The sequence below is a fragment of the Gymnoscopelus braueri genome (genome assembly GCF_963280865.1).
Source record: "Gymnoscopelus braueri genome assembly, chromosome: 3".
NCBI classification, from domain to species: domain Eukaryota; kingdom Metazoa; phylum Chordata; class Actinopteri; order Myctophiformes; family Myctophidae; genus Gymnoscopelus; species Gymnoscopelus braueri.
This window is the reverse complement of record NC_137612.1, coordinates 10,592,299-10,606,573: the sequence shown is the minus strand read 5'-3', so window position 1 is coordinate 10,606,573 and position 14,275 is coordinate 10,592,299. Positions and strand designations below refer to the sequence as shown.

Genomic DNA, 14,275 nt, shown 5'->3' with positions numbered 1-14,275 from the left:
AAATGTAAAAATTCACTCATTAAATTTCCTATAATGAAGGCAATGGATAATGATGTTATCTAGCAAGAATAGAATAATTAAGAATAATAATTAGAACACACTTCCAAAAATAAATCTTAAAAAAAATACTTCGTTTTTTAACTTTAAAAAATGTTAAAATTATTAAAAATAGTGACACTAGTGGTGTTAGGGTCCGAAATGACCCGTATACCATAGGTAAAAAGTCATTTATTTTTCATAAACTCAAACTTTATTTTACTCCTGATAGCAAATGCTAATTGAGGACAAGTCTCTCTCACTCTCAAACATGTAAACATTGAATATTGACAATTTGGGGGGGAATTAAGCCACACTTCTTTGCCGGGTCATTTCGGACCCTAACACCACAAGTGTCACTTTTTTTTTTTGAGACCATCAGAATTAATTAAAATGATGATAAATTAAAAAAAATGCGTTAAAATGGCTATTTCTGAGGATATCATGAATTCTCGTTCCAATAAAGAAATGTAAAGGGTACTTTTTACCTATATAAACTTGTAAACGGGTCAAAAAAGACCCTAACACAATGGAAGGGTTAAGCTTTGGAGCATGATCCAGTGTGCAGACTTTATTTTTCCTTATGGATTCTGACCTCGATCGGCCCAGCACCTGGTTTCCACTGAGTGGACGTGTGTGCTTTATTATTCTTTTCTATCTCTAATACAGACACTTCTCTGGACTCTCCATCAGCCACCACAACATCTGGTGCAGTAGCATAGACAGACTATAGTCTACATTTTCCCCAAAAAGCTAAATCCATGTATTTCATTCAGTTTGACCAGAAGCAGCAGGGATAATAAAACATACAGTATATCCCCACTGGCCCTAAAAATGAATGACCAGAGAGGGATATCAAAAGCAGAGCAAATCCAACCCTGCACAACATGCCCTACAACAACAACAACACACTCACACACACCTCATTTAACCCCTTAAGACCGGGAACGCATCTCTGTCATTTTAACATTTCTTTGGCTATTCAAAAATAGCAGATATACAAGCTCGTAGCGCGGCACCGAGTGCCGCGCTACGAGCTTGTAGATCTGCTTTTTGTTTTGTTATCGTAAAAATGTGTGCAAATCTATGAATATATATATTTTTAAAGCGAAAATATTTAACTCAAATCGTTGCTTGTAGATCTGCTATTTTTGAAAAATATTTTCTCTTTTTTTTTAAAGGGAACATTTGTAACTCAAATCTTTGCTTCAACATGTTTTGAGATGGGGGTCCACGGCCAAATGCATATGATTTTGGGGGTCCTTGACATGAAAAAGTTAGGAAAACCGTCAGGATTTAGAAGACATGTGTAGAATCCCCCAGAAGTAAAGATTTGAGTTACAAATGTTCGCTTTAAAAATATATATATCTTCAAAGATTTGCACAGATTTTCAAGATCTACAAGCTCATAGCGCGGCACCGAGTGCCGCGCTATGAGCTTGTAGATCTGCTATTTTTGAATAGCCAAATAAATCATAAAAAATTACACATATTCTTTCCCGGTCAAAATGGGTTAACCTCCCGACTGTGAGTAAAAAAAAACACCTCCGGCCATTTTAGTTTGACAGCCTGGTGACGTGAGAATGGAACTGAGAAAGAGCAGAGTGAGTGTCGAGTGAGTGGAGTGTTTGTCTGCGCTGCTGCGTGTGTGCGTGTGCGTGTGTGTGTGTGTGTGTGTGCGTGTGCGTGTGCGTGTGCGTGTGCGTGTGCGTGTGCGTGTGCGTGTGCGTGTGCGTGTGCGTGTGTCAGAGTGAGTGTTGAGCGAGTGCCGTGTTTGTCTGCGCTGCTTTGTGTGTGTGTGTGTGTGTGTGTGCGTGTGCGTGTGTGTGTGTGTGTGTGTGTGTGTGTGTGTGTGTGTGTGTGTGTGTGTGTGTGTGTGTGTGTGTGTGTGTGTGTGTGTGTGTGTGTGTGTGTGTGTGTGTGTGTGCGTGTGCGTGCGTGTGCTCAAGCTCATGCACGTGTGTGCATGAGAGAGTGCAGGAATGTCGAAGGATCTGGAAAAACTCTCCCGTCTACAGTATTTCTGTCTGTCTGTCTGTCTGTCTGTCTGTCTGTCTGTCTGTCTGTCTGTCTGTCTGTCTGTCTGTCTGTCTGTCTGTCTGTCTGTCTGTCTGTCTGTCTGTCTGTCTGTCTGTCTGTCTGTCTGTCTGTCTGTCTGTCTGTCTGTCTGTCTGTCTGTGGTCTGACTGCAGACAGGTTCCAGTTGCAGACTGTTCAAAACAGCTGGAATAATCTGGCTGATACTGTATACATACTAATAGTGATGCACGGGTCAGGGTTTTTTGGGCATTCATAGCGGTGGGCATTCATAGCCCCGCTATGAATGCCCAGCCTGCCCCACCCAGCCCACAAAAATATTATACTAGATCAACGACCCTCACACGTCCCACGACCCGCTAAAAGAAAAGAGAAAAAAAGGGCTATTAAGTTCTGGGTTTTCACTACACTAGCTAGTCCATTTAATACATTGCTTTCCAGAGAGAGAGAGAGAGAGAGAGGGAGAGAGAGAGAGGGGGAGAGATTTACATCAGCGCATTCATTTATTCATATTTGTTTACTACTCATAACGGCCACCTGGGCAAAACACCAAAGAAAGAGGGAATCCCCCATGTGGCCACAAAGCTCTGCCGAGCATAACTTTCACATAACGCTTCCTCTCTCTCTCTCTCTCTCTCTCCAGACCAGCACACCTGTCCCACGGACAGGTTCAAGTGCCAGAACAACCGCTGCATCCCGCTGCGCTGGCTGTGTGACGGTGACAACGACTGTGGGAACGACGAGGACGAGTCCAACACCACCTGTTCAGGTACGTTCTCTGGTGCAGGCTTATTGTCGGTATCCGCCGAGAACGTGGAAGTCTAAAACCCGTTACAATGCGCTACTAGACCCCTGGGAGATGGATGGCTGAGGTGGAGCGCCACACCTACGTATACCATCAGCTCCCAATATTTAACCGCGTGACTTTCCGCACCAAAGCCGTGCTGCTCACATGCTGAGTTGTAGCCGTCTGTTTTCGCCCCCAGAATAGGAACGCTAGGGTTCAAGTGGGTTAATACCGGGAAAGCATAACAAGATCATTCATAACAAGCTCAAACCTTTTCATGTCAAGGACCACCCAAAAATATTTGTTTTTGGCCCCCGATCCTCATCAAAATATGTTGTGTCCAGGGACCCCTGAATATATGTCCGCGTTAGGGGTTTAAATGAATTGAAAGAAGCACATTTTCCTCCTGACCTCTCCTCTCTGATATTGTTGTATGTTTTTCCAGCGCGTACCTGCCCCCCCAACCAGTACTCCTGTGACAGCGGCCGCTGCATCCCCATCTCCTGGACGTGTGACCTGGACGATGACTGTGGCGACCGCTCAGACGAGCCGGCTTCCTGCGGTTAGTTTTATTATGTTGCTGTCGGGGCAGAAAAACCTCTCATCTCCATATTCTTCTGTCTTGTCTTAACATTGGAAGCTGTCCTACACAGTAAAAAGCTGTAGTGTTAAAAAAATTAAACCACTTAAGCCCTTTACAGTACTGTATGTGAATGAATAGCAAAGATTGCCAATGTACAAGCTCACATTATGTCATGATGTGACCACGATGTGAGCTTGTAGATCTGCTATTTTGGCTGTTTTTGAATTCATTTATTTATTTTTAAGTAGTGAAAAATGTTGGACATTTTCACCCATAATGGTCAGGTTGAAGGTGGTTAATTCACTTTCAGATTTAAATGAACACTATGACTACTACCGGTGTGTTCTATGTACAGTATATGTGATGTGCACCCATCAAATAATAGTGATGTTATTTTATTTAACCTTTTTTTAACCAGTAAAAAACACATTGAGACAAAGTGTCTTTTTCAAGTGTGAACTAGCCAAAGAGGCAGAATAAAATTACATGTCTTTGCCAACAACAACATTCATGATACACAGCAAATGTATGTCATAAAGACCTGTGTGTGTGTGTGTGTGTGTGTGTGTGTGTGTGTGTGTGTGTGTGTGTGTGTGTGTGTGTGTGTGTGTGTGTGTGTGTGTGTGTGTGTGTGTGTGTGTGTGCGCGTGCGTGCGTGCGTGCGTGCGTGCGTTTTTCTCCCCAGCCTACCCCACCTGCTTCCCCCTCACACAGTTCACCTGCAACAACGGACGCTGCATCAACATCAACTGGCGCTGCGACAACGGTTAGCATCTCCTTACAAGGCTCTCTCTCTGCCTTTCCTTCTGCAGTGTGTGCCTGTGAATGAATGCTAGATACCTACCTATAACTATACTGTACACACCGTCTTCCTTTGGGCTCTTATGTGTGTGTTCATCAACCTCCTAGTAGCTGCTGCTTCCCCTTTCGGTTTGTGTGTGTGCGTGCGTGCACGCGCGTGTAGGTTTGTGTGTTGATTGATGCCTGTCTTTCTTTCGAATGTCTTTTGTTGTATCTGTGTTGTGTTGTAGTTGTATTTGTTTTTTATTTCTTCTACATGTTTGTGCCCGTTGGCCCACTCTCTCTGTCTTCCCATTGGTTCTGTCTTTCAGAAAAGGATTGTGCGGATGGCTCTGATGAGTTGAATTGTCCAAACCCGACCGGTTAGTGCATAGATCAACATGCACCGTTAGCCATGACGCTAGCCTTCATACAGCCTGCTAGGACAGGCCTCAGTTACAGTTATAGAATATACAGTATATATAGTATATTATGTATATACTGTAGTAGGGCTGCTTGGCCACTAACGGCGCCGCATGGCCGCAAGGAAAGCTACTCATGTCACACCTGCTTCAGACAGATAGACACGTACTTTACAAACTCAGTTGGATCCTATAAGCGGATACACTATACCAGGAAAGTTGATCCTAGCAGATCAAAGTACGTTATAGCAGGAAAGTTGATATTCTCTCTGGCGGGTACGATATCTCACACAGCCAGATAATTGGAGTAGGCTACTCATAAAAGTAGTATATAAGGTCACCAAAACAGCACTATGACGTCATAAAACTAAATGGCGGATGCTAACACAATTAGCATATTAGCATATTAGCATTTTAGCTTAGCATGCTAACGTTTTGGTGACCTTATACTACTCATAGGGTTAGATTATTATGAGATAGATTATATTATTATACAATGGCAAAGATCTATTTGACTACAGAGTTCACATGCTGCTGATCATGACATTAATAGTAAATTAGCTACCATACAGTTACAGAACATATATTATATAGTACTTATATTTAGTTTAGTTTGGGTATTTTGGGATGCTCTGCTGCCAAGCTCAATGTATCAGCGCTGGGTGCATTCCCTCATGGTGCATGGTGTGATCTATGCAATTTCTGTCATTATTATTTATTACTCTCTACCCTCTCTCTCATTCTGTTTGATTTATATTTGTATTCTCCTGTATTTACCTATTATGTGTTAACCCATTAAGATCGGGAAAGCATCTGTCATTTTACATTTTTTACCACTATAACCGTTACTATATATCTCTCTTTAACTTTGGCTATTCAAAAATAGCAGATATGCAAGCTCATAGCGCAGCACCGAGTGCAGCGCTATGAGCTTGTAGATCTGGAATGTTTTTTGAAGAATCATGAAAAAAAATTCAAATCTTTGAATACATATTTTTTTAAAGCGAACATTCGTAACTCAAATCTTTGCTTCTGGGGGATTCTACAAATGTACAAACTTCTTTTTTACAAAATGATATGTATTTGGCCGCGGACCCCCATCTCAAAATATGTTGTTCCAGGGACCCCCGCAGAAGCAAAGATTTGTGTTAAAAATGTAAAAAATGCTTTTAAAATATATATATATTCAAAGATTTGCGCAAATGTTCCAGATTTTTCAAAAATAGCAGATCTACAAGCTCATAGCGCGGCACTCTTGTAGATCTGCTATTTTTGAATAGCCAAAGTATAAAATAATGGTCAAAGGTTACACAGATCCGTTCCCGGTTTTAATGGGTTAAACAAAACAAAAAAACATATTTCTTTCACCATAACAACAAAAAAAAGTAGACCAGAAGGTGGCGCTGTGTGTGTGTTGTTTGACCATGGCTGTGTTGCAGATAATGACTGTGGGGACAACAGTGACGAGGCGGGCTGCAGCCACTCGTGCTCCAGCGCTCAGTTCAAGTGCAACAGCGGACGCTGCATCCCGGACTACTGGACGTGCGACGGGGACAACGACTGTGGCGACTACAGCGACGAGACCCACGCCAACTGCACCAACCAGGGTGAGTGTGTAAAGCCGTGTGTGTATAAAGCAAGGAGCCAGCCTGACATATTTACAATGAGGCCGATACGGAAGAGAGACAGTTCATATGAATGGCATGTATGGCGCTGTTTTACCCCTGCAGGTGTCAGAAAGAATATTCTCTCATTGTAAGCGGATGGGTTTTTGACAAACTTTAGATTAGATTTTCTTACCTTAATAAAAATTGTCATAAATACTATATGCTTCCAGTCGCTAGTTTAAAGTCTCCTTTCAATCATCATGATATGCGTTTTGCTAAATTATGGTCCCATTTATTTTAAAATTGACGATAAAGTAGGCTATATGCTCCAGGAGGGGCGGGATGATTTGATTGACAACCTACACAACCAATAGCATTCATTCCCCGCCCCCGCTCTTGATTGACAAGCTACCCAACCAATAGCATTCTTTGGGGATTGTTTTCCGGTTCCCTGGTCACATGTCTGGTCTCAAGCAATAGCGTTTGAGTTCCGGCGTGCCCAATGGTATGTATTAAAGATGGCGGATTGCACGTTCCTGAACAATCGGCTTCATTTACGGTCTGTAGAAACCAATGGCGTGACGCTGTACACTCTTTTTATACAGTCTATCTATGATATAAAGCCTTTATTATATCGTTGCTGTCTGGCAGAAACCAACTAACTCCATTTTGACACTTTTGCATTTTCTTCCCATAAATCAGTGCTATTGAACACCCTTTACTGTGTGTTGGTAAAAAAAAAATTGAACCAATGAAAAGTATTAAAAAGCGCTTCTGACAAAAGCAGCTAACTCCATTGGATCCTCAAACTTTCTGCTAAACCGGCTAACTCCACCAAAAGGAGGGTGGAGTTAGCTGGTTTTGCCGACTCCAGGCTCCACCCCCTTTTGACCTCCAACCTCATTGTGAGCTTGGAGGTCCATTCAGCTGTTCTTATCGACGATGGACAAAGCCTCCTAACTACACTTTTTGTTTTGTTTTTGTCATTTCCTGAAAAATGAACATTTTGGAGTTAGCTGGTTTCTGCCCGACAGCAGAGATATTTTGTTTTATATCGATAAAATATTAATTTGCTCGCTCGTCGTCGCTCCTAATGTCGGCCGTTTTGTAGGTTTTAGTGTGAACGCAGCATAGGGCTCAAAGGGATAGTTCAAAATAGCTTTTTTTCTATGGATTAGTCACCCCATGGACACTTGAATTCATGGATATTGTTTAGTTTTTGTCGCATTCCTAAGACAATAATTCGATGACCAGCGGACCGGTAGGCAGCGGTTCCGGTAGGAGATACAAAGGAGACTCTTTGTGTCTCCTACCGGAACCGCCGACGGTCATCAAATTATTGTCTTAGTTATGCGACAAAAACACAAACATATCCATGAATTCAAGTCTCCATGGGGTGACTAATCGATAGGAAAAAAAGCATTTTTTTGGGGTGAAAAAAAGGTCATTTTGGGGGTGAACTATCTCTTTAAAGACCCTGACGCTGAAGGCATCACTGACGTGATGTGAACAGGCGAGTCTGCTCTGCTATATTATGTCTATTAAATGTCAAAATGTACTTGTGTTTCTAGAACGATCAAACAAGTGAAAACACGCATACACGGCAGTATAAGTTTCAAATAAAAAGAAGTTACTGCGCTGGCTGCTCCAACTCGTTTTGGACGGTCTGTGCTGCGCGTCGATGCTCTAAAATAGAACTGAAGGGGCGTGTCAACGGGTTTTGAACACGCCCCACTTTGACACCTCCAGTGTGGCTACGGCCGTTGTAAACAATGGATGTCTTCGGTGATGCGATCGCCTGATTCTTTGAGTTTTAGGGGGCCGTAATTTATACTATAATATAGTTGTCTCATTCATCATACAGGTTGATGCTTTTATTCGCGGTGAAAAAATCAACCTAGTTTGTTTTGTAAAGATATATATAAAAAAAAACTATGTCGCTTTATCACTGTGTAATGTTCACATTCTGTGTGGATGTGCTCCTAACAAACTGTTGGAATTCATGCAAACTATTCACATGAAATAAATGCTACTCCGGTTGTATAAGGACCATAAGGCGTGGTTGATTGTGCCCTATGACTAAAGTGAAATTATTCCTTGGTTTTCATTGGATTTTTGCACACTTACTGCACAACTAATGATAAAACTCCTAATGTTATGTCACACTCAAAATGTTGATGTTAGTAAGCTAAGTAACAGTAATATCGTACAATGAAGTGTTCACAACCGATTCTTATTTGAAAGGTCTGTGTCCGGGTACAACCACTAAATGAAGCTGGTCGGGGACAACTGTAACTGTAAGTGACCTTTTAGGTAGTAGACTCTGGGGCCACGTTGTATCTTGGTGTTGTTGCCTAACAACTGCAACCGTTCCGCACGGTAACCCACTGTGTCTGAGTCATTATTGGTTAAATAAACCATGTTCCCATCATGCTTGGTCATACAGTATGGGGGAGATGTCACACCATGTAATTAAGACGGTGGAAATAGCCTCACTATCTGTCAACACGCTACCAGTTTACGTCTTGTGGCGGATTATTTACTTTGTATACTGGTCAATTCTAAAACAGAAAAGTACCTAAATTTCAGCAATTTCCGGTCGGAAACCAACTCCATTGTGCAAGGCTCCTCTCAACCGAGAATAAAGCAACACAGAAAACTAGGGACTCAAACGTGACGGATGGAGAGCTGGGGATTTTGGGAAGAATTGTATCTTTTTCCCCTACCACCTACACTATGGGTAAAAGTCTGTAATTCCCTGCCCCATGTGGTGGCAGCTAATGGGCTTGGCCAGGGGCTGGCTCGCCCTTCGGAGTGCACCCAGTGGCACAGATGGATGTCTAGACATCTTAATGGCTAGACGGAAGAGGGCAGGCAGGCAGGTGGGCATGTGGGCGGGCGAACCTCCTACAGCAGTGTTTCTGAAACATTTTCATGTCAAGGACCCCCCATATTGGTACGGACCCCACATTTGAAAAGATTCTGAGAAAAGGACCCCCACAAGAGAAGATTGCTTTTGTTAATAGATTAATAATTCTAACTGTCTTTGCTGTAGGTGGAAAATAACAGTGGAGAGAATCTAACCACTTTCAAACTTGGGCATATCAATCGTCATGGGCCGAAATGTTCAACACCCCAACCCCTACATCAACGCCAACCGATATTTTAAGCATCCTTAGCCCTTATTCTCTTATATAAAGTGAGTTGCAGAACCATTATGCCTGTAAACCCACTGTACGAACTGTCTGCATGCAGTAATAGGGGCGGTCAGTGGTTAGTGCCTGAGTCCCTGGTTGTCCCAGGTTAGATTCCAGGCCAGGCCAGCAATGTGTTGATGTGTGTCCCTGAGCAAGACTTTTAACCCTTAATTGCTCCCCGACCGCCACACAATGGCTGCTCACTGACCCTAGTGATTATAGGATGGGTAAATGCAGAGGACAAATTTCACATATTATGTCTAAATGCAGTGACAAAAAACACCCCAAAGAGTGGGGACCAATATTATTAGTATTATTAGTATTAGTATTATTATTATACATCTGACAGAGATTCTAGAGATTCTATCCTAAGACTGCCTTTATCCAATCATGGAGCGTTGCGTTCAGGGGAAGAGCCCTGCTCTGCTGTAGGTATCTGGTCATTGTCCTCGTCTTGTCCTTCCCTCACTGTCCTCTGTGACTTCTCTGGATCCGAATCATCTGGGTGTGAGTCGTTCTCCTCGTGTTGTCCTCTCTTCATGATCTGGATGTGGGTGTCCAGCCTCTGCTTCAGCTCCTCGGAGCACACGTCCTCTTCGTCCAAGAAGCGAGAGACCATGCTGGCCGGCAGCGAGGCGGGCGGAGGAGGGCCGTTGTTCTGTGTGGTGTTGTCTTCTCTGGCCGACGACGGGTACAAAGCCTCCTCCTCCTCCTCGGACCTGGAGCCCTGGCCCTCAGGTAATAAATCAGCAGGCATCACCATGGCGGGAGGCAAAGCTACAGCCCTGGCCAGCCTCGTGTTGGAGGAGCGTGAGCAGGAGGAGGGAGAGGAGGCTGCACCTTCGGATTTGGACCTGTCCTCCTCCTCCTCCTCCTCCTCCTCCTCCTCCACGTAGCAAGCTGTGTTCTGCAGAGTCGCTTCCATCTCCTTCTGGCGTTCGAAATGTCTGACATGGTCGCCGCCGTCCTGCGAAGGCTGCGGTTGGCACCCGGTGGCCCTGGCCGCCTGGCTGAGCAGAGCGCTGTCATAGTTGTCCTGGCAGATCTCCAGGAGGTTCTGGACCTCGGCCAGGTCCCGTCTCAGGTGCGTGTTCTCGTGCTCCAGGCTGCTCAGCGACGACACCAGGCTCTCCCTCGACGCCAGCGAGTAATCGCCCCTCCTCGTCGGTGGCGATCGAGCCTCCAGCTTCTTGAGCAGATTGTTCAGGTGCTGGTTTTCCATCGTCAGGTTCTCCAGCTGCAGATGAACGTCCTCTTCGTGGAGCTGTCGCTTCACGCTGCCTTTTTTAGAGGAGGTCAGTGTGGCAATGGTGCGGTCGCGCTGGTGCAGGTCGTTGAGCATCTTCTTCCTCGTTTCCTCCGCTTCTCTGCTGTTAATCTCCTTGGTCCACAGGAGCTCCTCTATGAGCTTGTTGACCTCCCCTTGATTCTGTTTCAACTCCTGATCCATCCTGTGGTTGTCGGCCTTGAGACGCTCCTCACAGGCACGTGTGCTGTGGAGCTGTGTCAGGGTCTTCTCTAGTTCCTGCTTCAGGGTTCCTACGCCGTAATCCTGCCACTCCAGTGCCTGGAATGCTTTCTCCTTCGCTTGCAGCAGTTCATTAAGTCTGGCTATTTCATTGTGTAACTTTTGCTGTTGACTTCTGGCACCCGTACCGTCCTGGTGTTCTCCCTTCCCCTCTACGAGATTCCGAAGGGGTCGGAGTTGATTCAGTTCCACCTCCTGACAACATGTGTTGTCCTGAGCTCTCTCCAGCTGAGCTTGCATATGCTGCAGTTGGGACTTGGTCTTAGTGAGCTGCTCTGCCAGGCTCTTCCTTTGGTTCTTCTCCGACGCCAGCTGTTTGAGATGCTGGGCTTTCTCTTGCTCAGAGCGCCTCTGGTGTTCCTTGATCTTGTCCGTTAAGTGGCTCACCTCTACTTCTGTCACACTCATCTGTTTACCCTTTACTCCTCTGCTCGGTTTCATCATTTTTTTGTAATGTTTGCCTTGAAGCTTCTCATTTGTTAGCTCATCATTGACCGTCTTCAGCATGGCCTGTTCCTCTTGTAACTGCTTGTGAAGCACTTGTACCTGCTTGTGAAGCTGTCCAGTTTCTTGGTTCCTCTGCTCAACAAGAGCCTGGAGCTCTGTCTCCCATTCATTCTTCTTGTTGTTGAACATTATATCAACCATCCGAACAACATCTTCTACGTCTGCGCTGCATGGTGGCAGCCTAGAGCTTAAGTCATGGTGTTGCAGAAATCCCAATGATTTCTCCATCTTTCTTGACCGAAATTAATTTGAAGGGGAGTCTCATTGTAAATAATAAGGGAGGTTTCCCCCATAACACATAATTAATCAACTCTAGTTCACAGTACCTAGTTCTTTCTATGTGTCTTCGTATATCTGTATCTCTGTGATTGTTGACATCTGAATTCATCAACACCTGCAACACCTTATATAGAGGCTGGTCAACACAAACCGTTGCCTTGCAAGCCTATGCCAATTTGCACAGGCGTTCTTCTTCTACATACGTTTGTCTTACAATAAATGCACCGAATCTCTGTACGTCTGTAATCCACGTATCTCAAGAACCGTTCGACCGACCGACTTCAAATTTGGCACGTGCGTCGCAGGCGGTCCGAGGGAGTGCAGTGCCCGGCATCGAGTCGGTCGGATAGGCGGTTGTCCAGACCCGCCGGTCCAACTGTACAAAAAGGCCCAAATTAGCCAATTGATTGCAACGCCAATCCCAACTCTATAAAGCTTGATTTGGCAAATTCCCCACACCCGTCCAATTCCCCACATCTGCCATTCTGATTACTTAGTCAGTCCACTTTACACAGTCAGTTTGCACCTCACAGACATTTACCACTGCACTGCTAGGACTTTCACATATCGGCACGAAAGGGACACAGACAGACAGACAGACAGACAGACGGTTACAACGGGTATAACAGGAATTGCATAACAGGTTGGGGCATTTCCCCTATTTTCATCCTTCCAGAGTAAGGCGGTACCCAAAAGGCATCGGTCTAGTTTTAGTTAAATTCAGCTCCATGGGAGGCAAGCCGTCTAGAAATGTGTGTGTATGTAGGTCTTGTCTGTCTGTCTGTCTGTCTGTCTGTCTGTCTGTCTGTCTGTCTGTCTGTCTGTCTGTCTGTCTGTCTGTCTGTCTGTCTGTCTGTCTGTCTGTCTGTCTGTCTGTCTGTCTGTCTGTCGGGGGTTAATCTTGTGAACCGCTGGACCGATCAGCACCGTATTTCATGATTCATGCTACTGTATTTCCGGGATGTGGAAACAGTGAGATACGGGTTCACACACGCAAGGTAAGTTATCGTTCCCATAACCCAGTAAAGGCCTTTGCAGACAGGGTGCGATTAGTCAATCAGTTTTTACCGCATGCGAACTGGGTTCGATTGGAAAAAAAACTCATCGCCGCATCGCATCGCCGCACGGTAAATTCGGAGCCGGTGTGCATGAGGTCATTGAGAACCATGTGTTCATTTAAAAAATGATATTGTCCGTTTTTTTCGCACCCTGTCTGCAAAGGCCTTAAGCGTTGGAATGTGCTGGGATTGGTTGTCTTCAAAAGTCTTATATAAGAGACACAACAACACGTTGTCACGTTGTAGATCACCAGTACCCATTGTCAGAATACTTGGAGGCTAGTCTTTGACATGGACGACCTGATGTGTCAGCCAGTCTTTGAAATCTGTCAACTATGACATCAGCACTGACTCTGTCTCTGTCGATACATTGTTGCTGATTTTCAAAATATTTTTTACATTTGAAAACTTGGGACATTCTGTATAATGAGTACTTTTACTTTTGGCACTTTAAGTAAATTTTTATACCAATACTTTTGTACTTTTACACAAGTAAATTTTGAATTCCGGATTTTTACTTGTAACAGAGTATTTCTACATTGCAGTATTGATTTAAGTAAAAAAAAAATAGTACTTTTTCCACCACTGCTGGGAAGAACAATAGGAATACAGTCAGACATATTGGATCAGAAATCACTACACTCTCTGTACGATGCACTTGTTGACCCCATATGTCTTACAGAGGTCTGGAGAAATGCCTTTAAAAGCACTTTGAGAAAGATTTGCACTGTACAAAAAGGAGCAGGTTGATACAGGGAGCAGGATACCTTGATCACACAAATCATTTGTTTTTAAAATCATATATGCTAAAGTTTCCAGATTTGGTGAAATTTAAAATGGTACAAATCATGTTTAAAGCCTGGAATAATATAGACTTAATACATTTGGGTCATTTTATCATCTACTCAAGCTTTTGGGAGCACCCTGGACCGTTTTTAAGTTGCTTGATTCAGTATTTAGATATTTGATATTCATTTTATCAGACACACCCCCTTCCTATACACACCCATTGTAACTTCAAACTCCATTTTAACCAGGTTAGATTCATCAGAAACACCCGTCCTTGGTTCTGGTGACTGATATTGTCCTTCTAATATGTGAGGAGACTGTCTTTTTTTTACTTTCTTCATTTATTTTTAATAATGTTTTGGGGAATTTAAAAAAATTCAATACAATTTAAAAAAATAAATAAATAAATGAAAAAAGTAATCGAAAAAACACGTCCCCCTCACGTATTAGGAGGGCAGTATGAGTCACCAGAACCAAGAATGGGTGTTTTTAATGAATCTAACATGGTTAACATGGAGTTACAATGGGTTTGTATAGGAAGGGGGAGTGTCTGCTAAAATATCTAAATACTGAATCAAGCAACTTAAAAACTGTCTGGGGTGCTCCCAAAAGCCTCAGTAGACGACAAAATGACCCAAACTTTTTTTTAAAGTGAAATATCCCTT

At 43.7% G+C, this 14,275-nt stretch overlaps 1 protein-coding gene across 1 annotated transcript in view; it reads left to right on the top strand.

Moving 5' to 3' along the window:
• LOC308081788 (low-density lipoprotein receptor-related protein 1-like) overlaps positions 1-14,275 on the top strand; it is a 285,687-nt gene that overhangs the window by 141,003 nt on the left and 130,409 nt on the right. Inside the window, exons 17-21 of the mRNA XM_080423412.1 lie at positions 2,717-2,842; positions 3,306-3,422; positions 4,129-4,209; positions 4,556-4,606; positions 6,085-6,252. Of these exons, the coding sequence (XP_080279538.1) occupies positions 2,717-2,842; positions 3,306-3,422; positions 4,129-4,209; positions 4,556-4,606; positions 6,085-6,252 (543 nt within the window). The remainder of the gene's footprint in view (positions 1-2,716; positions 2,843-3,305; positions 3,423-4,128; positions 4,210-4,555; positions 4,607-6,084; positions 6,253-14,275) is intronic.